Here is a 26,310-nt window from a genome sequence, read left to right on the forward strand (position 1 = left end):
CATGGCTGTCCCTTCACGGCCCACCTTCGGGCAGCGCCCTTCCTGCCTCAGTTTCCCCTTTGTCTAGACCAGGGGGGCTAGCAAACTCTCCCTGTGAAGAGCCTCAACTTTGCTGCCATTGTATTGGGAAGACAGCCTCGGACACTGAGAAGTGGATGGCCACAGCCACCTGCAAACTCCATGTACAAAATCAGGTGGACCCCTGTGCCTAGACCACCAGCCCATGACCTTCAACTTCGGCTCCATCTTACTGAGATATTTTTCCAGGGAGATCAGCTGGCTGTCCCCACCGCACCAGTCTCCCAGCTATTCTAAATATTCTAATGCCGTTGTCTTCCACTATAACTGTATATTGTGGTCTTTAATAACCCCAGGTCTCTGGACAGTCAGGAGGGTCACTCTCCATCAGCACAGCATGGTAGGGGAGTGGGGACAATGTCCAGGCCAGCCATGGCCGGGATGGCAGCGGGCAGAGGCTGCCCCCGGGGAGTGGGCCGTGTTCAGCCCGCTTCAGCGAGCCCGGGAAGGTCTCCGGGCTTGGAGGCGGGGTTTGGAGCTAGCCCGTCCCCGGGGGCGGGGCTGCAGAGAGAAAGCCGGCGTGTCACGTGCCTTCTCGTAATTGGCAAAACCTCCCATGACGGCGGGGTCCACGATGCCGTTTAGGAGCATGGAGAGCGGGTTGATGGGGAGGCTGGGGTCGTCTAGGTGCTGCTGGACCATGCTGTTGATCTTGTCGTTGGTCAGCTGCATGGTCTCGATGGCGTTCTCCAGCGGGCTGATCTCCACCTGCGGAAGCGGGAGGACGAGGATGACTTGGGCTGGTGGCCATGCCCTGCCCTGCTCTGCGGGGATCCTTGCCCATGCCCCCCGCTCCTCGCCAGAGGACAGGCATCCAGACTGTGGCTCGGGCTTCCTTCCAGTGGACCTTTGGGGCAAGGTCTCTCATGACCCAACAAGAGGAGCCAGGTGTGTGAATGTCTTTACATGTTTCCACTGACCCAGTCCCCACGTACAAAGTTCAAAGGCACGATGCAAGCCTGCCTTGTCCCGGGGTGCGTGTGTGTGCACATGCTCAACTGTATACATGTGTGTGTGTGCATGTGTGTGTGTACATGTATGGTCATCCCAGGAAAACACAGCCCTGAGTGCTGCTTGAATACAGCTGCTTCACAGAAGAGGGCTTTTAGCCATGGTCTTGTCTGCTGCTTGTTTTAAGGAATCTGGGACAATCTGTCCTGTCCCAGAGGCAGGAGGTCTGGGCGCTTTGTAAGCCTCCCGGACCTGTTTGGCCCGCGAAGTTGGGGGAGGAGTAGAGAGGTCCCGCCAGGGTCTCCACCTGCAATCACGTGCCCTCCAGGGAATAAAAGAGCGCCCCCAGAGCCAGGGGCACCGCTTCCGTTGGACCTCACAGGCCTCCCTTGCAAACCTGACGCCAGTCAGCAGGACCTTCAGGGCGGGAGGCAGGGCGGTCCACCTCAGGCCCACCTCTGCCCACACTGCCAAGGCCCTTGTTTCACTGGGGACCCCGCAGGGCTCCGTGATGCTCAGCCCCGCCCTCCTCTCTGGCTCAGCTCTAACCGCCAGGAGAACGTGACTGGATTTAAAACAATAACACCACCTTCAAGCTGGGTCTCCCTCCAACGGACCCAAGGCTGGGCCCCTGAGCCACGTCTAGGGGTGACCTCAATGTAAGATAACCTGGTCCTTGCCCTCCTCAAGGCTAGTGTGCTGGATCCCCCTACCTGTGCCAGGGACCCGAGGGTGTCTTTAGCAAATGGCAAAGCAGAGCAGCCTGTTTTCTTTTTGCTCCAGCCCCTGGGGGCCGTCTGAGAGGCAGAGGGAGGGATGGAGGTACAGAGACGCTCAGGGAACAGTTCTGCTCGTGGCCAGATCCCGGAACGACACCCTCAGCTGCTGGGTAGGAAGCCCTGCTTGTCAAGGAGCCTGCCCGCGACCCGATGGAGGGGCAGTGACATTCAGAGAGGAGGCCGACCCTGTGCTGGCCGGTGAGGGTACCCTGGTCCCACGCGCACCCCAGACAACATGTATCCCAGGACTGGTGTCATAGCCCAGCACCTGGCTCAGTCACACCCTGGAACACACCCTCCTGTGCACGTAACTCAGCCACATGGACTCTCCAGGGCAGAATTCCCTCCTGACTGGCTAATGACTCCCTGTTGCGGACCCTGCTGGCCTCAACAAAGAACGGTGTCCTAGATTCATCAAAACAAGAGGGTCAGCTGCTGCCCACACCATATCCCATGCTGGTCTGTCCTGGGAGGCAGACACTCGGCAAGAGGGACCTGTGGTATTGACAGCGGGATTATTTCAGTCATGCCATTCGGGGATTATTCAGCTTCCAGCCCTCTTAGTTCACTAAGAAAAGGGCCAGTACAGCCCATGGCAGAACCACATCCTTACAGAAAATCAGGGATTGCCCCTCTCCACCTCGAGCTGTTAAGCGCCTTCCTCGCACACCCTGGCTGGCTCACGGAATCCCCGATTACAAACGGCTTACGGGCAGAGGCTCATTAGGAAGATAGGATTGTGCTTGTTTATGGAAGGGCCTCCTGGTCCATCTCCCACCCACGTACATCACCAGCTCCAAACGGTGCCAGTGAAGGCTTGCATTTCTGCCACCTGCCACGTGTCTCCTGAGCCTTTCCAGCTCAGGGCCTGAGCCAGAGGCCCAGAACTCAGCTGGTGAGGACAAAGGTCAAGAGCGGAGACAAGGCTGGGAAGAGAGGGTGCGGCCATAACGTCTTAGGGTGAATCAGGAGCATCCAAGGGGCCTCGTGGTAAACTGAACGGTGAGAACCACCCCTCTGGGTAAGATCCTGCCAGGTAAACACCCAAGGCATTGAGACACAGGACAAAGCGTACATATTCTAATCAGATCTTTTTATACCAGCAGTTGTCAGTACGCTGCTGCTGCGATAGTCAACAAGAATCTTTGGCCCAAAACTGGTTCCTGTCATTACAACTGTCCAATAGTAAGGTTTAGCTGATGAGATGTGAGTGATTCTTTCTTTAAAAAGTGTGGGCGGTGGCGGGGGGGTGGTATATTCTCAAACTATTTTTATTTGAAACGAGCAAGTACTATTAATCAAGTTGTCTGTCATGTAAATGACAATAAGACCATCAGGAAGAAAGATCTTAAAAAGGGTATATGAATTGGAATTTGTCTTAAACTTTTCACTTTGTTCGCAGAAAAGAACTGTCAAAACAGCACAGTGAGGGCTGTGTTTAAATATTTTGTAAGAAGGGATGAAATCTTAATTCTTTGGTTTTCTTCTACATTAGAGGTGGCTGTGATTACAGCATGTCCACTGTGGTGTTTGTGGGCAGAGATAGAGATTCTGGGTTGTTAAGCCTGACATGGGGTCTGCAGGGTGTGTGCTGGCCACGGTGACCAGGTGACACGCCCCAGGAAGAGGCTGGGTCAGGCCATAGCAGAGGGGTGACGGGCAGTCCTTCTGCAGGGCGTGCTTACCATGAAAACAGACTTGACCTCAAACCACCTCAGGATGCCAGGCAGTTTATATGCAGTGGTGTAAATGGTCCTCTCGATCCACATATTCTGCAAAGGGAACACAGACCCAAGGCGGTTAGAAGAAGGATGTTGTAGGCGGCCGACAGCTTCTGCCCTCAGGGGGGTCTGCTAGGCTCTGGGAGGCAAGGTCACCAGCCACCCAGGGGACACCTCACGCTCTGCTGAAGCCAGACCATCACACACGACACGTGGTCCCCTGTTCCTTGGCCAATGGTGCCCACTTCCCTGGTATTTGGAAAAGAAAAGTATAACAGATGAGTCAGGAAGAATTATCTGCATCCAAACAGGGGAGGTTCCCTCTGAGTGAGCAGATTTTTGGAAAGGCTCTGATGAGTTTAACGTTAGCCTTTCTTAGTGTTCATAAGAAACCTGAGGATGCAAATTCACTGAGGAAGATGGGGCTTCATAAAAGTGACCTCTCATATTCTAATAAACTCAGTCAGCATTTTAATGATTGCTTTTTTGTATAACATATATTTACATCAGAAAATAAAGATATGGAAATAGAAGGCAGAAAAATCACCCAGTACCCAAAGATGATGGAGAAGGAAATGGCAACCCACTCCAGTATTCCTGCCTGGGGAATCCCATGGCAGAGGAGCCTGGCATGTACAGTCCACGGGGTTGCAACAGTTGGACACAACTTAGCGACCAAACCACCACCATCACCGACCACCCAGAGATGACAACCTATCTATTTTTAGGTTTTATTTTTACTTTTACTATCTATTGTTAAGGGTACTTATTAAGCATTCATAAGTGTGTATATGTGTATTTTCAGTGAAAATACCATTTAATAATCTGCATTCTTCCTAAAGAAGTTTCCTAAGTAACACAGTAGTAAAGACTCTGCCTGCCAATGCAGGAGATGCAGGTTTGGTGCCTGGGTCAGAAAGATCCCCTGGAGTAGGAAGTGACAGCCCTTTCCAGCATTCTTGCCAGGAAAATCCCATGGACAGAGGAGCCTGGAGGGTTACAGTCCGCGGGATCACAAAGATTCGGCTACAACAGGGCACGCACACACACAAGCTTGCACACACTTCCTGAAATGGTACATCTCAGATTGAGGGAAACTGTATATAAGCTGATACACATAACTCCACCTCTGTCCGTGGCTGCCCTGAGCTCCACTGCAGAGTGAACAGCGGCCCTTCCATCCCGGCCCCTGCGGCAGGATGTCGAGCTGGTGGCGGCCTTTGCTGGCAAAACCTCCGAGTGATAGAGAATCACTGAGTCTGTCCGTAGTGGCCCAGATACACAGAGATGGCATGATGGAACGGCAGCATTTCCAGAAAACTGGGCTAGAGCTTGGAAAGCATTCTCCCCAGACCTCAGACTGCAGAGGAGGGGAAGGGGTAGGCCCTGGCGTGGGGCCCAGGGACACAGGCTCCTGCTGCCCCCAGGGGCTGGCGGTCAGGCGCCGGTCTGGAGACAGCATTCTGCACGTTCGGAGCTGCCTGCAGCCACAGCCCACTATTCTCCTCCCCAACGCTTCAAGCCAGCACCCTCCTAGGGGCCTTCAGGCTCCACACTGACTCCTCTCAGCCTTTGGCCTCCTCTTTTCTGGCCCTGGGTTCCAGAAAGTCACCCCCTGGCCAGGTTTGGAGGCGCTGAGCTGCTCTGAGCTCCCCCGCTGGCCTGGCGGGGCAGTATGTAGACTCCCCACCTCGGGCCCCAGCCTGGCTTCCTGTGGCCACCAAACCCGCATGCTTATCTGGAAGCCAGGAGCTTTGTCAGGCCCATGAAGGACTAAACCCCATGGCTTCTGAAAGCCTCATCTGCGTGTGAGAGGACCTAATGGGGCCATTACGGGATTTCAGGGCCATTTAGAAAAAGCCCGGGTCTGAGGCTTAGCGCAGCTCCAGTGTCAGGAGCTGCGGTTATTCTTAGCTCTGCCCCAACGGCTGCAGGCTCGTCGGCAATTTGCCTGACCTCCTTGTGTCTCTTCCTTCACAGTATGAAAAACCTACATGGCTGTGAGATGTGAGAGGCATGAGGGAAATTCAAGGAGGGCCCGTACATTCTGCCTGGAGGATGCTACATCACGGATGGAGTTACTGCCGAGATGATCAGAGCAGAGATGTCCATAGAGCCCGGCCCTGGCCTGGGGGAATGGGAGTGGACCCGTCCCTCTCCCCATCACAGACGATGCCACAGTGAAACCCATCACCAAACAGGAGCAGGAAGCCACAGCAACCAAGAAAGAGGGGACGGACTGGGTTTGAAACAACCAGTGTTGACACGGGGGCTGCCTTAGAATTTCCCGATTCCGAGCTCCTGGTTGACACACAGAGGAAGCTGGGCTGGGGAAGGAAAGGGCCTTTCAGGGGCTGTGGCTGGAGGCCCACAAGTGTGGCCCTGAGGACGGAGAGATCACAGGAAACAGGGAACGTGGTGGAAGCTTTGCTGACTGCGCTCTGAGCCTCCCTTTGAGTCAGCAGATGCTAGTTCGTCTTTGCCCTCCTGCACCCCCAGATACCTGCAGGCAAGGTGCCTGCCAGGGGCCCTCAAAGCTAATGCTGCCTTGAAATGTGGGCCAATCTAGGGATTTCCAGAGGACGTTTTCAGGGCAGGAGGAGAGAGAAATAATAACATTTAAAACAAACAAACAACGTGTGATTTCATGCCTTTTCAAACTGGAATCCATTAAACTGGTTATGCATATATTTTATTTGTATTTATTTTTTAGTTATTTATTTATTTTTTAGGCTGCACTGTGCAGCATGCAGGATCTTAGTCCCCCGGTCAGGGATGGAACCTCATGTCTCCTGCATTGGGGGTCTGGAGTTTTAACCACTGGACTTCCAGGGAAGTCCCTGTGCCTATATATTTTTTTAAAGGCTGCAGGAACCTGTGTTAATATTTTCAGGTCTCTAATGCAGTGTTTTTAATAAGGCACAGATGTTTAGCAACGTGTGGAAACATGTGTGATTGACTGTCACATCTGGGAGATTGTACCTGGCATCCCGTGGGTGGAAGCTGAGGATGCAGTTAAACATCCCTCGAGGCTCAGGACGGCCTGCCCCGTGAGAACCACCAGGGCCTTTGCTCAGCTGCCCGGGAACACCCTGCTCTGGCATGTAGTGCTGGAGTGCAGTTCAGGCTGGGCACTGCAGAGTGAGTACAACCCTCCTCCAGGCTGTGTGCCCGAACAGCAGAAAGCCACGTCAGCACACGGTGCCTCCGTGAACTTCTTTGTAACAGAGACACCAGCACCTGCTCCAGGACTCAGAGCCCAGAGGGAGGCTCAGGTACATGCGGGAGGGAGGCGAGTGTGCTCTGAGCACAGGAAGACTCTCAAAGTGCCAGTCACTTTCTAACAGCATCACAGGGACCTTGGTGACAGCGTCTGTGTAATGGTCATCATTGCATTGAATTTGGAGGGGTCATATGTCAGGATCTCTGTGCATAATACACACGGGCATCAAACCCTGCACTGTGGGATCTCTGAGGATACGCTCTTTTTTTTTTTGACAGGCAGTTTTGTGAATGGTGGCATGAGGTTGGGGGGAGGGAGGCCATTTTTGCTTTTTTACCGCAAATTCGTTGTCTGGGTTCTTCTCTCCCTTGCGGATCGGACGAGAATATTCAAATCGCTGGACCTCGTTGACTCTGTAGAAACTGTGCAGAGACAGGGAAATCATTAGTTATTTCACCGGAGAAGCAGCCGATTTGCTTTTAGCCCTGGGATCTGGTCTCCCTACACGTCACTGCATCCCTTAAACACCTCCAACCTTGACCTAGAGCAGTAGCTGGGCTGTTGCTCCCCACCAGCCTCACAGGAGAGACGTTGGCAGGTGGAAAAATTACCTTGGGTTCTTTGCCTTCTCTCTGTCCCTGCCAATGCTCAGGGGAGAAGAGATGCTGAGTAAGACTGAAACGGGCAAAAACCGAGGAAAGGTGAGGCAAAGGAGAGAGGAAAAAAAAAAAAAAAACTTTGTTCTTCATTCTTGTGTTTGTTATTTGAAAGTTTTAATTCATGTGTCAATAATCAATGTATTAAATAATTTACTAAGTTTATTAAACTTCTAAGAATACATCTTGATTATGTTTTAAAGGTTTTGTCTATTTTAACTGCAGGTCTAGGAAGGCAGATTCTGCAACCACCAGGGGTGGCAGACACGGATGGACAGCTTGCCTTTCTCCCGTGGGGAGGAGGTGGGTTTCGCACACACCCCAGAGGCAGGCTGGGAGGCTTACTCATTCTCCTGCTCTGAAACACAGGTAGGCATTCCACACCAAAGGGAAATACAGGAGCGTGTCCACGGTTCACTATTACTTAATGCCTCTGAGAAAAACATGTTGCAAAACTTAAAAATCTAAGCCTGATGAAAGCAATCATTCCTCAATAAGTCGAGTCCTGGTTTATTATTTCCCATGTTTGCTGAAGAAAGGTTAAAGAAATCGTAGTGAATTTTGCAGAAGAACCCAACCCGCCAAACTGCAGGATGTAAAACAGCATATCCTGTGCATTATGTGGCCATCAAAGAGGTCACTTTTTTTCAGCAGAACAAGGATGAAGTAGAAAAAGAAACTCTTCACATCAAAGAGACATCTAGGGTATGTGTTTCTACACTGCTGCTAAGTTAGGAGCAGTTCAATGCAGACACATACAGTCTCACTCAGATTCGGACACCTGGCCTGTGAGTTTGAAAACCCACCTCTGAGTCCCATGTTATGGAATCACCCTGCGGTAGAGGAGAAGGGTCTCTTCACCCGGCACCTGATTCTCCATCAGGAGCGTATGTCTGAATCCCTTTGCCTGCCTTCTGGGATCCAAACACTCAGGCTACCATGCAGGCACACAGACTCAGATCTCAGGCTGTGGGGTGGGGCCTGTGCCCTGGAGAAAAAGTCTAAGGGGGTCTCTCACCTGGTGGGTCAAAAGGAGACTGGATTACCCCCTCCTTCCCCTGACTTTCCTTGTCTCAGTCCCAGGTAAGGGACGGCTTCCCACCCTCCCAGCCACACTTGTTAACAACATGTCCCTTCCCTACTTTGATGCTGAAGAAAATTAGCTTCCCCTGCTTTTCAAAGTAAACAGAGCATCTGAAAAGTTCATCAAAGGCTGACATGCATCCTTCTACAGGTGAAGTTATGAAGAAGAGATCTGTGTACGCCTCTTACCACCCTCCTGTTGGGTCAGGGAAATAGGTTGATTACCTTACAATCTGCTCTGACACGGGCCTGTGAAATTTAGGAGGCAGATCAAGTTTGGGCTTTACTGTGAAGCACTGAATATCTGAAGGTCAAAGGTTAAGGTCATCAACCCCACGTACACCCAACCATGTGAACCAACGGCTTGGCCATCATTTTCTATCCCACGTGGTTGCCTGAAAGGATACATTGGCCGGGAGAGTTTTTAATGTCGTCGCCTGGTGGAGACGTTGTCTTCATCTTCTCAGCGTTTGGAAACTGAGTCAGTAGACGAGCTTCAAAATCCTCTCGACGTTCATACTCTTTCCCTCGATAAATGAACACTTTCCCCTGCAAACAATGACAAGCATTAAACAACACCCCAGGGACTGGGCCAGGAAAAGTGCACACATAAATGCATTGGTCTTCAGAGTGGGCTGGACAGTGTTTTAAGTGTCACTAAATTGAAGAACAGCTTGTAATTGCAGTGGTCTTACTAATCAAGAACTCAGGAACAGAAGACAGGTAAGTTGATACTGTTGAAGAAGCACTAAACACGCATTACTGAAGTCTAGCTACACATTTCAGCCTTAACAGCAGTAATCAATTGACAAAGTCATGAAAAACCAAATGAGCGATTAGCGCCCAAATCCTAGAGGGCAGGAAATGACCAGACAGGTTAAGGGCACCAGGGCCAATGGAGAACGGTGTCCACGTCTTCTTCTTGCTTCCAGATGGCGATTGTTTTTGTTGTTGTTCAGTCACTCAGTTGCGTCCAACTCTTTGTGACCCCGTGGACTGCAGCGTGCCAGGCTTCTGGTCCTTCACCATCTCCCGGAGCTTGCTCAAACTCATGTCCACTGTGTTGATGATGTCATCCAACCATCTCACCCTCTGTCGCCCCCTTCTCCTCCTGCTTTCAATCTTTCCCAGCATCAGAATCTTTTCCAATGAGTTGGCTCTTGGCATCAGGTGCACAAAATATTGGCGCTTCAGCTTCAGCATCAGTCCTTCTAATGAATATTCAGGGCTGATTTCCTTTAGGACGGACTGGTTGGATCTGTTTGTAGTCCGAGGGACTCTTAAGAGTCTTCTCCAGCACCGCAATTCGAAAGCATCGATTCTTTGGCACTCAACCTTCTTTATGGTCCAACTCGCACATCCGTACATGACTACTGGAAAAACCAGTTTTGACTATATGGACCTCTGTTGGCAAGGTGATGTCCCTGCTTCTATAAGCAGTTTTCATTTTGCCAGAGAGAATTCAAGAGATCATGAAGTTAAGGTGGGGCCTTGGAGCCTGAGCATGACTTTCCAAGCTGACTCCTACAGGTCACTGCCAGGAGATGAGCAGAACCCAAAGGACAGGGGTCCAGACAAAGTAGAGAGGCCCACGGCTCCTGGTCCCTCTCCTGGTGCTGAGAGGCTCTCATACGAGCAGCTCTGAGGAGTTTCCCAGGTTTGGGGGCTCAAATGGCACCCAAGACCCTCTCGTGCCATCCCAAACGATAATGGACAAGGGGCGGCACCCTCTCCAGTCTGCTGACCGGAACCCGCCGTGCGAGAGCTCGTCTCAGTCTGACCCAGCAGCGGACCCGCCATGAACTGTGGACGTGCTTCTTCCCCAAGGTCGCTCAGCGAAGCTGGCTGGTCCTGAGCCCGTGGCACCCAGCACAGCACTGGAGCTGCACCTGGCCTTGCTCTGGGCTCTCTGCTGTTGTGAACAGTAAGGGGGTCACGGGTCGGTGTCACCCAGCTGGTTGGCAAGGTTCCTGCCTCCGCCCGGAGAGCCCGCCCCTGGGCCAAGTCTACTTCCTGTGTCATGACCTCAGGAAATAAATGCCCTTCCTTGACTTAATAAAAGCCAAAGGAAAAAAAAAAGTCCAGCGGGTGGTGGCTGGACTCCCCTCACTGAATGTTTGGAGCTGTCTTATGGATAATATTCCATCAACAAAAGACAGAGCAGAGCATGTAGCGATCTCCTCCCAAAGACTTGAGTTTTGTCCCTCTCCAAGGCCACATCTGTCACCTCCGTAAATTCTGAAGAGTCCATCTAGGGGTTGTTTCGGGTGATCGGGAAGCCCTCCTCTCCGCTCAGGCTGCCTCGTTGAGACCTGTCTGATGACACGGTCACTCTGTAAGTATGTCGGTAAGGAAAGTTCTGGTTCCAAGAAAAAACAGGTCTCTATACCTTCATGGATTCAACAGGTCTCCATACCATCACAGATTCAACATGGGTATTCTGAGCAGTAACTGAGTCACAAAAAAAGGTGTTAACGGGTAGCGCGATGCCACAGCTCCAGAAGGCTCCTGAATCTCCCCCTCCCCACCCATCTTGCCCCATCTGAGGGTGGTCTCAACATCACCAACTGCAACAAGGAAGGGATCACGAGCAGAAGCCACAGGGCCCGAGGAGCCAGAGGCTGGGGGCTCTTGGTTCTCCTCCCTGGACTTGGTTGTTGCTTCCATCAGGGATTGTTGGGCAAGAGGCTCCAGGCCGGCTGGTCAGGAGTTAGGGGCAGCCTTGTCATCTGCCCTGACCCTGGATGGACGCCAGTGTAGAGGAGGGGAGGAGGGACAGGGTGGGGAGGGGAGGAAGGGAAGGAAGGGGTGAGGGGGCGGGGGATGAGGGGGAAGAGAAGACAGACAGACCAACAGTTGGATCCTGCAGACTCAGCTCAAAGTCAAAATAAAATCTGTCTAATAAATTAAAAAAAAAAATAGAGCTCCTATGAGGCTCCATTTTTCCCCTTCCCTAGTCCAAAGTTATTCTGAGTCCTTTTAAATCACAAAAGAGGGAACAATTTAAAAATTGAATGCTTTTTTTCCCACTTTGTGCTTAGGTATGTCTTAACGCACCCATTACAAGAGAAAAATGTTCTCTTTTCTCTAAAAAAATAATTTCAAGTAGAAACCAAAGTAATACGTAGTCTTAATTAGAAATATAAATACACAGCATGAGCATCTTTTAAGGCTATAAAAAGGCAAACATTTCAGAAATTCAGGATGATTTAATGTATAACAGGCTAGTACAAAACTAGCATGCATTTATTAGGCTTTACACTCGAAGGGAGACATAATAATAAAAGTGTATATAAAGGCTTTAATAGAAAAACACTAGTGAGTTATAGATGGAAACACTAATAACATTTTCTAGAAACATCAATTACTTTGCATTCTGAAGTGGTCCCTTCAAGCCTGAAAAGAGGAGGGGAGTGTAGGTATAGTCAAAGATATTTATTCCTTGTAAGAACCATAAATATTAATATAAATGCAAAAAGCTCCACATGTGATCAGTTCTGAAAGAAACACAAAGGGGAGGGCCAGCGAGTCAGTCCTCCGAGGCTGTGCCCCCAGCACCACCTGAAGCAGACAAATATCCTGCCCCCTTTCTTGGAATTGCCAATGTCATTGTCAGATTGACCCCGGATAGGTAGCCTGTGAAGTATAATAAATATATTGCTATAGCCCCACAAAACCAGCCAGGTGTGGCGGGAAAGCCAGCTCAATATTAATCAAGCCCTTTAAGCTAGTTATTCCTGCTTTGCATTGTCCTTTCGACGGGCAGGTGACCCAGTGTGGTCCTTGGAGCGTGGGTCTCGTGTGCCCTCCCAGGAAATCCCTGGCGTCAGCTGGCTCGGGGACCGAGAGATGCTCAGCCCACAGGGTTGCCAGGACAGGATGCCGGGACAGAGCGTGGTGGCCTTAAATCCTAGCAGTGTCCACAGAGGGTAGCACACACCCCACGCCCAGCACCACCCAGCTCAGCGTGATGCAGGGCTTGTCTCTCCCTCTCAATCTTTCTTAGACACACACACAGAGGTGTATGTACAGATTCACACACCTTAATTAAAGCCTTATTAATTAAATTAATTAAAGATTGTCTTTTAACTTAATGTCGAAATCTTCCTTAATTCAGGGCTATAACCAAACATCCTTTATTCATTCTTTGGAAGGGAGGACTTTCTCCAGAATCTGAGTTTCTGATCAACCACTCTCTTCGGTGTTCATGGCCAGAGCTGCATGACCAAGACTTCGGGGTCAAGGAGAGACTGAAAGGTAGTGACAGGGACAGTCCAGATGCCCCTGGCACCCAGTCAGGGCCTGTGTGTGTGGAACAACTGACAGGTCACCTCCTGGAGCACGTCAGTTCTGCAAGGGTCACCTGCTGACATTTCTATAAAGAATGACAGGTCTTCAGCAAGTAAGTCCCTTTTGCTGGTGGCAGTGTGAAGGGATGTCTTATACCCTCAGGGATGCCTGGGGGTTCGGAAACGCTGGGGCCAAAGAAACACACCTTTGAGGCTGGGAGAGTCTCCCAGCTGGATCTGCCTGCCCCAGACATCTGGGAGACCTGCCTGCCCCAGACAGGTGTGCCCTGGGTACAGTGCCTGCTTCCCTAAAACCAGAAGGATCACGCATGGGCTCCAAGGAAAACAGAAAACCAGGTGCCATTAAAAAAAAAAAAAAAGATCGAAGATCGTAAGAAATGACAGGCAGACATGGTCAATGGCATCCAAGAAAGAATTTTTGAGAAACTCTAAACAGTTATATTTGGAGAAGGCAATGGCACCCCACTCTATTACTCTTGCCTGGAAAATCCCATGGGCAGAGGAGCCTGGTAGGCTGCAGTCCATGGGGTCGCGAAGAGTGGGACATGACTGAGCAACTTCACTTTCACTTTTCACTTTCATGCATTGGAGAAGGAAATAGCAACCCACTCCAGTGTTCTTGCCTGGAGAATCCCAGGGACGGGAGAGCCTGGTAGGCTGCCGTCTATGGGATCGCAGAGTCGGACATGACTGAAGCGACTTAGCAGCAGCAGCAGCAAACAATTCTATTGGGCTATTTTTTCTTCTTTTTTTTCTATTTGAGACACTGTTTCCATCCCTGGGTTGCAAAGATCCCCTAGAGATGGAAATGGCAACCCTCTCCAGCATTTTCGCCTGTGGAATCCCATGGACAGAGGCGTCTGGTGGGGCGGGGGGTGCGGGTCTACCATCCATGGGGTCACAGACAGTCATACACAACTCAGTGACTAAGCCACCACCACCAAACAACTGTATTAGCAGGCTAGGCAGCATTTATTTACAAGATTTCTGGCCTAAAGATTATTGGGTGATTTGACTGATGATCATACTGTTTCTTCAATCATGTCAAAGAGAACATGCTTGTCTCAGGGATGGAGGGTGAGTCCGAGTTTCCAGCACTGGAAATTCATGGCCAGTTTCTCATATACTTTAAAATATGTATGCTTGGAAATTCCCTGGCGATCCAAGGGTTAGGGCTCTGTACTCTCACTGCTAAGGACCCAGGTTCGATTCCTGGTTGAGGATCCAAGATCCCACAAGCCACACAGCTAAAACAAGAAACAAAACTACATATGTTCAGAGCAGCATTATTCATGTTAACCCAGACAAAGTCTGCCAAGGACGAATGGATAAACAAAATGTGGTACATTGACATGAGGGGATATTACTCTTCCACGACAAGGAATGAAGTTTTGATACACACTACCTTGTGGATCAGCCTTGAAAGGTCTGTAGAATCAAGTAAATTCTGAGACAGAAAGTAAGGTCTGGGGTGGGTGGGGAGAAGAGAAGGGGAAATTATTGTTTACTGGGATTGGAGTTCCAGTTTCGGAAGATGAAAATAATCTGGAAATGGGTGGTGGGAACAGTTGTACAACAGGGTAAATATATTTAACGCCACTGAACTGTACACTTAAAGACAGTGAAGATGGTAACTTCCATGCTATGCATTGCTGTTCTTGAGTTGCTCAGTCGTGTCTGACTCTTTGTGACCCCATGGACTATAGCCCATCAGGCTCCTTTGTCCATGGGATTCTCCAGACAAGAATACTGGAATGGGTTGTCATTTCCTCCTCCAGGGGATCTTCCTAACCCAGGGATCGAGTCTGCGTCTCCTGCACTGGCAGGTGGATTCCTGACCACAGACCACCAGGGAGGCCTATGTTATGCATTTCTTAAAATAATTTTTAAAATATACATAAATCTCTGACGAAGAGTTCTTTTTAGGAAAAGAGAGATGGAATGCTTATATTCAATGAAAAAACATTATCAGCCCCTCTCTGGCAACCCGAGGCAAGTACAGAGGTATGAAAACAATGCAGACTCGCTTCCCTGGTAGCTCAGTCGGTAAAGAATCCGCCTGCGGTGCAGGAGACCCGGGTTCGATCCCCGGGTCAGGAAGATCCCCTGGAAGAGGAAATGACAAACCACTTCAGTATCCTTGCCTGGAAAATCCCATGGACAGAGGAGCCTGGTGGGCTGCAGTCGTGGGTTGCAAAGAGTCGGACACGACTGAGCGACTTCACTGAGAGACGCACTTGAGAGGCAAACCAAATCCTTCCTTGGAAAGAGCAGGCGCTGGCTGCCCAGGGAGCAATGGTAACCCAGTCCAGACAGAGCCCAGAGTTACCCGGAGGAAGGTGGGGAATCCTTGTCCGTAGTAACCGACGGCAAAGTAGTCAGGCTTGGGACGTATCACCTTGACGATGTTTTCATAAAACTGAGCCTGTTTTTTCTGAAAAGAAGAGAAGAAACGCATTTCAGGTTTGAATGGAGTATCTGAGAATTTGTGTGTCTGGATTCTTCCAGCTTTGCCAATTCTAGGGGGTGGGAGGGGGAGAAGGTGGGGGAGCACTGATGCAGGCGTGGAATTTAATCTCACCACTAAGCTATGACAGTACTTTTCATTCATCGCCCGGCATTCAGCAGGCGAATCTGACCAGAAAGCCAAATTCAGCAACCGGTTGTGATTTACAGGTGTTTTCATCACCAAAGAAGTGCCAGAGAGATGGCTTTTATCCTGATTCAATGTCTGGTCTTTAGTATTTTTAAAACATGGTATTGGTCAGATAATGGGATACATTAAAAAAGGATTTAAAAGGGGAGAGTTCTGTTCCACATTCATGGTACACATTAAAACATCATTAAGTCGATCTGCTGGATACAAAAATGATTCAGCAGAGAAAGCAGTAATTAGAAACTGGTAGGTTCTATGGAAGGACAAAGGGTTGGGCCACCCTCCATCAGTCCTTCATGGAGACGGGCTCAGAGTTGAAACCACTGGAGCCTCCTGGAGACCTCTGAGCATCCAGACCACTAGACACCTGGGCTCAGTGGTTTTCACACGCACATCCTTCAGAGGCATCTTCGAGTTTGATGACGAAAGCTCAGTGGGGAATGCTGCTGAGCCAGAATCAACCAGCAAAGAAATCAAAACTGTCCTCCTGGACAAATGAAGGAGAATCCCATTGTTAAAAGGAAAAGAGGGACTTTCCTGGCGGTCCAGTGGTGAGGACATGTCCATGCTTCCACTGCAGAGGGCATGAGTTCCAACCCTGGTCGGGGAACTAAGATCTCGCACATCGCTCAGGGAGGCCAAAGAAATGAATATAAAATAAATGGCTGTTGCATTAAAAAAGAAGAAGAAGAAGAAGAAGGGAAGGGAAAACTTTGAGAAGAACAAGTTGAGATTGCTTATTTTTTTTCAAAGAGAAGGAAAGGAAGACCTACCAGCAATTCGCTGAGCTGTTCATAATCAAACATTTCGTTCTCATACTGTTCTGCCAGCTCCTTGCCCAGGGCGATGGCCTCCTCCCACATCTGTGAGGGAAGAGAGAAAAACAAGGGCAAGAGAAACGCAAACCTGAATCACGCGGTCAGAGAGGGAAACAGCAACACCGCCGTTCACGATGCAACAAGCTGGAAACACGCCTGCTTAACCTGAAGACGCTGGAAAAATACAGATCTTTTCTACAGGCTCATGTCCTTTGGCTTGGGCCTGGTTGACCAGACCAGTCAGCTACTGGCTCATCAATCACACTGGCTGCTGCCCCCGGTCAGAGCAGCCAGCCGGCGGGTCCTGCCCCTCTGCAGGCCGGCCTCTGAAGCCCATCTGTCAGGGCAGCCGTGGAGCCCAGCAGGGAAACCGCAGGGCGAGTTTGAGAGCAGTGTTTGTGCAGAAACCGAGGACCAGATTTTGGTACTTTCCCAAATCATCCCACTTAAAAGAGCTATGTGTCAGTGGTCAGAAGGACAAGGATCTGTTTCAACTCTGATTTAAGGCTTGTAAGAATTTCATGTTATATGGGCAGATACCATTCAAAAAAGTAAGATCATGGCATCCAGTCCCATCACTTCATGGCAAATAGATGGGGAAACAATGAGAGATTTTATTTTGGGGGGCTCCAAAATCACTGCAGATGGTGACTGCAGCCATGAAATTAAAAGACACTTGCTCCTTGGAAGAAAAGCTATGACCAACCTAGACAGCATATTAAAAAGCAGAGACATTACTTTGCCAACAAAGGTCCATCTACTCAAAGATATGGTTTTTCTAGTAGTCAGGTATGGATATGAGAGTTGGACTATAAAGAAAGCTGAGCTCTGAAGAATTGATGCTTCTGAACTGTGGTGTTGGAAAAGACTCTTGAGAGTCCCTTGGACTGCAAGGAGATCCAGCCAGTCCATCCTAAAGGAAATCAGTCTTGAATATTCATTGGAAGGACTGATGTTGAAGCTGAAACTCCAATACTTTGGCCACCTGATGAGAAGAACTGACTCATTTGAAAAGACCCTGATGCTGGGAAAGATGGAAGGTGGGAGGAGAAGGGGATGACAAAGGATGAGATGGTTGGATGGCATCACCGACTGGATGGACATGAGTTTGAGTAAACTCCAGGAATTGGTGATGGACAGGAAAGCCTGGCATGCTGCAGTCCCTGGGATCACAAAGAGTCGGACACGACTGAGCGACTGAACTGAACCGAACCTGCAAATGTAAAACCTGCCATCATTTTGAAAAGGAGAATTTTGAATGATAATAGTTTAAAAGTGGGTTTCCTAATCAGGTAACATTTATTAAAATGCTGATAAACTTTTGACACATGTAGACTAATTTATTGACACATGTGGTGAGCCTGAATTTCCCTTATTTGGGTGGGAGAAGGAAATAAAATACAGTGGTCTACTTGAGAACAGGAAAATTCAGAGGGACTGTCTCCTCCAGGAAGCCTTCCTGGATGCCACCCACCCTTCTCTGTACTATCACAAGGACCCAGGATTCCCCTCTTTCAAACCTTTGAGTATTAAAAATGACAACTACGGACTTAGAATTAGCAAAGCGTCAGACCACCTCACATACTGGGTCCCTAGACATGAACTGCCCACTTCTCCACTGGGAGTATCCCCATAAGTTAGTAGCACCAATCATGAAGGCAAGTGATTTCCAGCTTACTCTTTGTCCAGCAAGATGCCACCTGCATCGTCTCATTAGTGTCGCGTCAGGTGGGTGTTATTATTACACCTGTTTTGCAGATAAGGAAGCTGGGGGTTGGACAGGCAAGCTGCCTGCCCAAGGGCAGAAAGTGGGGTAGACTCATCGTTTTCCAAAGTTCCTGCTCTCGATGACCATCTTAGTTGGAGCTGCTGTAACAAAATCCCACAAAACAGACACTATCCTCTCACAGTTCTGGAGGCTGGGAAGTTCAAGCTCAAGGTGCAGGCAGATTCGGTCTTGGTGAGGGTTCTCCTGACTCTCAGACAGTCGCCTTCTCACTGCATGCTTGTATGGCCTTAAGCAAGATCTCCTTCCTCTCCTCAAAAGGGTACTAATCCCATCATGGGGGTCCCACCCTCATTATGACCCAATCTAAACATATCACGTGGGTATATCATCACATGGGGCAGGAGGTCAGGGTTGTTCAACATATGACTTTTGTAGGAATGCAAGCATTCAGCCCGTAACAATGACCATCTGCCAGCCCTTCCAGCTGCCCTCCAACCCCTCCTCCTGGAATAGGTTTTCAAGGATGCTAAGCTAGTCCTTAACTCCAGGCTTTCACTCGGAACACAGGGAGCTGGTCCCACACCTGGCGTACCCTTGGCGCTGAATCCTCACCTGCCTGCCAGTCTTTGCCTTTTCTTGGCAGAACCACCCAGTCGAGGGCCTTACTTATTACTGAATCACCCAATAGACTTAAAATACTCTTTACACAGCTGCTGCTTAAAGACACCATCTGCTATTTTTGATGAGAAAAAAGCTATTCCGAAATTGTATTTTAATACTTTGAAAGACATCATAAAGATAAGCTCAAAGGAGAGAAAGATTTCAGAGATAGGACCAGCAGCTAGGAGAGAGAGAAAGTGGCTGAGATGCTCTTTGGAGGACCACATGCTTCTCTCCCCAGGAAGCCTCTCCTGGCTCCTCCATCCTGCCGAAGCTCTCACCCTCCGAATGTCTGCACCCTCTGAATGTCTCCAGCTGCTGCTCCAGCGAGCTCAGGTCCTTTGCCAGAGTCCCAGCCTCCGTCTCTCAGAAGAGGGAGCTTCTCCACTTTTTATGTTTCTTTTAAGCTCCAGTGACCAATTCCTCCCTCAGTACATTTCCATTTCAAAGAAATCATTACCTCTAGTTGAAGTTCTCACTCAGTGGCGAATACACCACTCCCTTAGCTGCCTACAGTCTTAGGGCTTCTAATTCACTGCTTAATCTGTTTCTAGACAGAGGAGCTGCTTTAGATACCTAGCAAAAGTAATTGTTTTTTTAAAGAAATACAAGTGGAAAAAGAGAACGTTGCTCAGTCATGTCTGGCTCTTTGCAACCCACGGACTGTAACCCGCCAGGCTCCTCTGTCCATGGAATTTTCCAGGAAAGAGTCCTGGAGTGGTTGCCATTCCCTTCTCCAGGGTATCTTCTCAACCCAAGGGTCAAACCCACGCCTCCTGCATTGCAGACAGATTCTTTCCCATCTGAGCCACGCAGCACAGATGCAAGTCTTGAGTAAATATCCAACTCACTCAGGGGTCACATGGTTGTGCTCTTTGTCAGATTTTCTATAAACGTATATTCCTCTTCCCCACCCCTGCTTGTTTTAAAGCCTCCTGCGTTAAGGTGATCTGCTTCTACTTTTACTTGGCTAGGGCTCCACAGAGTGTGGGTCACTCATATTTCCCATGTGAATACCTTGGAAAATATTTCTGTGCCAGAGAGAAAACAGATTTCATATAACGGAGATTTAGATTATCTTGGTAGAAGAGTCGCTTTAACCTGTGTGATTGAACATCCTGCCCAGGCCCTGTTCTTAGACGTGCCATAGGTCGATGAGGGTCACCACGGCCGCAAATGAAAAAAGCATCCTATCAGTGCTCAGCTTCGTGTTCTGATTTGAAGTCCGGAATCCGTTTCATAGTGTCCTTGGCCTTGCAACGTGGAGCACACCCTCCCCACTCCCCGTTTTCATCAGATGACCTCTGGCTATATTCTCTTGAGATGATCACCTTTTACTTCGGAACCTCTCCAAGTTTCATTTCTGCAAGTTTCATGAACAGAAAATCCTTTTTCTCCCTAATGAAACTTATTCATTAGAACTGGCCACAGAGAGCATATTGGCAGTTGCTTTGACCAAACTGTGAGGTTGACGAGTGACCAGTTGGGCAGGGAGACAACACTGATCTCACCGGGTCAGGGAGTAGCAGCAGGTTCAAGGTGAGATGGCAGCCTGCACAACAGCCCCCTTAAGGAAAGTACAGCCTGGCCATGACCCACGAGGATACTGATGGGCAGCTCTGAGCGAAATCACTAACTAGCTGTGAGCCAATCACCAGTCAAGACGTTTCATGGGATGCTTGAATTTCAGTCACTCTAAAACTCACCTAGTTTTCTGGGTGGTTGTTGGGAAACGAGTCATATTCTAGCACCTTCTAATTTTCCAGGGTCCTGCACAGGTCTCTGACATGTAAAGGGATGTAGATTCAACACTGTGGAAGATTCCAGAGAACTGGTTTAGGGTCATCAGCAGCGAGGGGGCCAGGGTGACCCAGAAGTAGCCTTCCATCCTGGTGATTGAGGGCTTCACTGCAGGAGTGATTGAGTGAGCATCTCTTCCCAGTCCCCCGAGGATGAGGGGCTGGAGTCCTCGGGAAAGATGTGTCTCCATGGCGGCTCTGAGGGGTGTGGTCCAGCAGGGAGAGGGTCCTGCAAGTCCTCTCCTTTACAGAATGGAGACGCCTTGTGGGCTCCTCCCCTCTCTCTCAGCCGCTCCTTCTCCCCCTGAGCCACGCCCCATCCTGGGTCTTCTGCTGGTCTCCCTTGGTTTCCACTGATCTGAGCAAAGGCTGGACACTTTCTGAAGACGTTTCTGAGGTCCAGCATCACCACCCCCACCCCTGCGATGGAGCCTTCTCACTGTGGACTACTCCAAAGCTGCCTGGTTTCACTTAATGACACCACGCTGTCTGACAGCACACACATCACTGCACCAGCCGCCTGAGAAAGGTGGCTGGATGGGCTGCCTGCCCTCCAGTAGGGCAGGACACACAGCGGGATCTAGGACTCGGGCCAGACTTAAGAAACCTTGATGGGAGGCTTCTCACACTGACTCGAAGATGAATCCTGCCTTCTGGGACTGTCACGTACTCAGGAATTACTGCTCCTCGAAAGCATGTTCCTCTTTGCCCCACAGCAAGTCTTTATTAATCTACATGGAAAATGATTTGCTCAGTTTTAATGCCCCTGGGAGGAAAATAGGAAACGAACAGTTTTTTTTTTTTTTTTAAAAAAACAAAGAGATTTTTTGCCTTTTTCTTTAATAAAGGACCTTTGTAGTTCTGCAAGCCCTTAGAAAGCCTAAACCAGGCATTGAAAGAGATAGTTGCATTTTGCTTGGTGGTTTGATCAGGAGGAGAATGGACCCACTCTGCCACTCACCCCTCACTCTGCAGTAATTACTGGACACCTGTGACGGGGGTGGGTTCAGAGAGCATAAGGAGGGGTACAGACAGTTCTTGGAGGAGGATTTGAGGAAGAAAAGAAACAGGCAGTAGCTGGAGAGGGGAGTTAGAATGATAGAGAACTTTTTTAAAAGCTGGGGGAAATAATAGCATGGTTGTAGGCGAGTATGTGGGCTTCCGAGGTGGCGCTAGTGGTAAAGAACCTGCCAGCCAACGCAGGAGACGTGGGTTTGATCCCTGGGTCAGGAAGATCCCCTGGAGGAGAGCATGGCAAGCCACTCCAGTATTCTTGCCTGGAGAATCTCACGGGTGGAGGACTCTGGTGGGCTACAGTCCACAGAGTTTCGAAGAGTCAGACACAACTGAAGCAACTTAGCAGGCGAGTACGTATTAGCCAGTAGGGAGGAAAACAGTGCTGCCAGTGGGAAGAAGACAGATGGGCCAAGTGATGTCCTGGATGGGCCTGGGGGTCTGGGGCCTGGGGGGTGGGAGCAGCCTTGGACAGGAGCACAGACAGCCGTCCCTGGACCGGAGGGACTGATACAGACCCACGGCCAAGAGTGTGACCGGCCGAGTGGAGGCCAGAGATGTCCCACACAGCCTGGGGACCGCCAGCTAGAAAATCAATGACTTTGACCAAGAATTCCCACGTAAAGGAGAGGAGCCGAAACACTCAGAGCTGCCGGAGCTGCCTGGAAGGGAGTCAAACCTCCCCAGACTGACTGGAAGTTGCTCCCTTGTCAGCTCTGCAGCCACGGGAGGCTTGTGCTCAGGCCTCTGAGCCGTGCTGGGTACCCAGCTCCTCCGGGCATGCACACATCTGACACTGACCCCATACGAGAGACTCTGTGCAATCAGCTGACTTCAAGCCTCTGGAGCTGTCTCCTGCCTCTCCTAGTCCCCACTGCCCCCACATCCCGTGCCTGGACCCCTGCCCCAGCCCACACCCACCGGGCTTCTGCCACTGTGAGCCCAAATCACTCCCTGAAAGGGGGACAGTAAAGGCAACCTTGCTTATGTGCATAAAATCTCACTGGCTCCTTGGGTCTATGTGCGTGCATGCTTAGTCGCTTCAGTCATGTCCAGCTCTCTGCGACCCTGTGGACTATAGCCTGCCAGGCTCCTCTGTCCGTGGAGTTCTCCAGGCAAGAAAAGTGGAGTGGTTGCCATGCCCTCCTCCCGCAGATCTTCCCGGCCCAGTGACTGAACCCGTGTCTTTTACGTCTCCCGCGTTGGCAGGTGGGCTCTTTACCACTAGTGCCACCTGGGAAGCCCGCTTCGTGACTATGGAGTAAGTCAAATCTTTAGGAGACATGCAAGGCCGTGGACAGACTGGCTCCCAAGTTCTCTGCATCTGTGTCTCCCAGGACCCCCTCCTCACCCTGCTGATAGACAGACTGGCTTCAGAAGCCCTGGCCTGGATCAATATGGTTCCCACTCTTTGGAATCCCTGCCCATCCCCCACTCTTCAGAATCCCAGCTCCTCCCAGCTATCACCTTGCAAGCTTCATCTCTTTCTCCAAGACCCAACTTGTGATGTGTGCTAAGTAGCTTCAGTCATGTCTGACTGCCAGGCTTCTCTGTCCATGGGGTTCTCCAGGCAAGAATACTGGAGTGGGTTGTCATACCCTCCTCCAGGAGGTCTTTCCAACCCAGGAATCGAATCTGCGTCTCCTGTGACTCCTGCATCGTAGGTGGATTATTTACCACTGGGCCACCAGGGAAGCTCAAGACATGGTTTACAAGTCACCTTCTAATGAAGTCTGCCCTTTCTCCTCAGGAGGGCGAATCACTCCCATACCTGTTAGGTTGGTAGACTCTGAACCCGCAGTGCAACAGAGGGCGGGTTTTGCTATTTGCCTGCTCATCCACTAGCCTTGGTTCTAGACTTCTCAGCTCGAGGCAGGCCTTTGGCCTCCCCAAGTTCAGGCAGGCAGGTGGCACCTGGCACCCAGGAGACTGGGTCGCAGAAACACAAGTGAGGGGTCGTGCAGGGTGGGCAGATGGGGGGAGCAGGGTTGATACCAAGTCCAAACTTCGATTTTCTCTGTGCTGATCACAAACGGTTCTTTTCTGGGAGCCCAGTCATAATTAACACACGATCTCTATGCTCACTCCAGCCAGATTCTTGCTAATTGAACAGATTCTGGCAAATATCAGGATTTCCAAAAATTCTGGAAATGCTGAGACTATACCAAGAAAGAGGGTGATGGGATGCTCGTACCTGTAATTCCTCTGACCGACAACTGTGCTTTCAAAAAGGAAACTCAGAGGGTGAGAAAATGTCAGCCCCAATACTCAGAAAAGCAACCCAGCCATTTCACTAAAAGTGGAAACTTGCTTCCAAACCCCTATTTTTAGTTCACGGGATGATGTAGGATGCCGCCTTTTTTTTTTTTTGACTTGGGCACAAGGCAAAGTGCAAACTTCGTCAAGGCGAGGTTATTTTAAGGGAAGAGAAGACAGAGCTCCAGTCGAAAATAGTCCCAGAGCTTCAGACACCACGTGGGCCGTCAGCCACGAGCCCCCTTTGCCAATGCCAGGCTGGTTCCCGGTTTTTGAGGTGGTGAACATCAGGTTCACCGCCTCCCTCACTCTGACTCCATTTCCCTGAGAGCAGGGCTTCTATTTTCAACGCGCCCTCCATAGAGAAGCCTGGTAATTTTCAGTGAAGTACTTGGATTAAGAGCTTTATTGAAAATTACTAGGCCTCAACCACACACAATAGGACAGACAACTCAGAGCATCTTCGGAACAGAACGCTCAAATACCGCGATAATATCTGGCGGCGGGCTTTCCGGAGGGGCTCAAACGGGTGGTGAAACGAGAACAGAAAAGGAGTGAGGGCTAATTATCAGCCCGGGAAGGAATAAGGGCAGAAGAATGAAACGGAAAACAGATGGAAATGACATTTCTTTCTTTTTTTTTTTTTGGTGAGAAAGAAAAAGATGAAAAGACCAAGAGCTGGGCTGAAGGACATTCAAAACTTTTAAACGGTGGAAAAGCAAAAATAAAAGAGTGATTTTTGTGCAGAAGAAATACAGAAAGATAACAGAGCCTAATTCAAAAGCTGGAGGGTCCAATATAATGGAGCAGAAAATCCATTCAGCGTTGCTGCTTTCTGAGCACAGAGCTGGAGAGACTTTGAATATAATCCGACCCCAGTCCTGTGCTGGTGCCCTGGACTTTCCCCGCAGATGCTGGTGTCCGATGTCTGAGAGGTCCGACGGGCACCAGCTCCTTTAAGGGCCTGTGAGCACAGTTCCCAGGACACAAATCTGCACTGGATTCTGTAAATCCCTCCTCCCCCTAGGAAGCTGAATGTTGAAAACAGTCACTGAAAATGAGCTCTAGGATGAGTAAGGTTCCCCCCTACTAAGGACAGAGTGAAGGTTTCCTTAATCACCTAAGGGGACAGCCTGTATCAATGGCGCGATGCCCCAGTCACAGCTTTGCCAGGTTCAGATACCATTTATTCTACAATTGCGTGGTCCCCAGCCATTTCTAGGCTTCAAGTTCAACTGTAGTATGAAGGCCTCTCGCCTGAATTATTGTTTTTTACAGCTGCTAAGTTGTGTCCAACTTTTTTGCAACCCCATGGACTGTAGCCCACCAGGCTCCTCTGTCCATGGGATTTTCCAGGCAGGAATACTGGAGTGGGTTGCCATTTCCTTCTCCAGGGGATCTTCCTGACCCAGGGATGGAACCTACATCTCCTGAATTGGCAGATTCTTTAACCACTGAGCTGAATATATGGTTTTAAACCAGAATTGCAATTTTAACAGGTGTAAAATCAAACCAAAGAAATTCTTGTGTTTTCAGTATAATGCAGGAGAAAATTCAAATGTGGCTCTTGAATCAGCAATGAAGTCAATGTCTATTTCTTTTAGATTTATTTCAGTTTTTCAAATATTCATTTAGGGTAAGGAATATATCTCAACAGGCACGTGAGCAATGCCGCTGCCAGTGAGGACCCCAAACGGAGGGGCAGGCAAGCATCGATTTTCCAACAGTCCGTGGATGGAAGCACTAGCAGAAACCGTCCCCAACAGTAGCAAAGTCTGGCTCAGGGCAGAACCATCCAACGGAACATCGGCCAAGACACACATGCAGTTTTAGATTTTCTAGTAGCCACATTTTTAAAAGTGGCCTTCATTTTAGTAATATTCACTATAGCTGGAATATTGCCATTTCAATACATAATCAAAAACACAAAATTCATGAGATATTTGACAGGCTGCCGTAACAAAGTACTCAGGTGGCGTGTGTGGTAAAGAACCCGCCTACCAGTGCAGGAGATGTCAGAGACGTGGATTCGATCCCTGGGTCGGAAAGATCCCCTGCAGGAGGGGATAGCAACCCACTCCAGTATTCTTGCATGGAGAATTCCATGGACACAGGAGCCTGGTGGGCTACGGCCCATAGATTTGCAGTAAAGAGTAGGACACGACTTAGCACATACTCATACACACACACATATACACACACGATAAAGATCGGGTGCCTTAAACATATTATTTCCTTCCTGTTATGGAGCCTAGAAACCGAAATCAAGTTGTCAGAAGGCTGGTTTCCTCTGAAGCCTCTCTCCTCAGCTTGTAAAGCAAATCCCCAGCCGTATTCTCACAGGGTCCTTGCTCGGTGTGTCTGTGTCCAGATCGCCTCTTCTATAAGGAGATCAGCCATCCTGGGATCAGAACTCACCTCCAACACAGTCATATTCTGAGGTAGGAAGGTCAGGGCTCCTGCACATGAATTTCCATGGGACACAGTTCAGCTCCTAACAGCATCCTTTTCTCATGCTGAGCCTTAGGATCCAGTGCATGTTGCATATTTCAAGTGTTAATGGCTGGCTGGCGCCCG

At 49.7% G+C, this 26,310-nt stretch overlaps 1 protein-coding gene across 1 annotated transcript in view; it reads right to left on the reverse strand.

Annotated features, from left to right (window-relative positions):
- Window positions 1-26,310, reverse strand: part of DOCK1 (dedicator of cytokinesis 1) — a 570,389-nt gene that overhangs the window by 33,339 nt on the left and 510,740 nt on the right. Inside the window, exons 39-45 of the mRNA XM_010859569.1 lie at window positions 16,231-16,320; window positions 15,131-15,235; window positions 8,899-9,040; window positions 8,717-8,795; window positions 7,090-7,174; window positions 3,494-3,580; window positions 610-786 (exon numbers count right to left, since the gene is read on the reverse strand). Of these exons, the coding sequence (XP_010857871.1) occupies window positions 610-786; window positions 3,494-3,580; window positions 7,090-7,174; window positions 8,717-8,795; window positions 8,899-9,040; window positions 15,131-15,235; window positions 16,231-16,320 (765 nt within the window). The remainder of the gene's footprint in view (window positions 1-609; window positions 787-3,493; window positions 3,581-7,089; window positions 7,175-8,716; window positions 8,796-8,898; window positions 9,041-15,130; window positions 15,236-16,230; window positions 16,321-26,310) is intronic.

Source organism: Bison bison, unplaced genomic scaffold, assembly GCF_000754665.1.
Source record: "Bison bison bison isolate TAMUID 2011002044 unplaced genomic scaffold, Bison_UMD1.0 scf7180017864456, whole genome shotgun sequence".
Taxonomy (NCBI): Eukaryota; Metazoa; Chordata; class Mammalia; order Artiodactyla; family Bovidae; genus Bison; species Bison bison.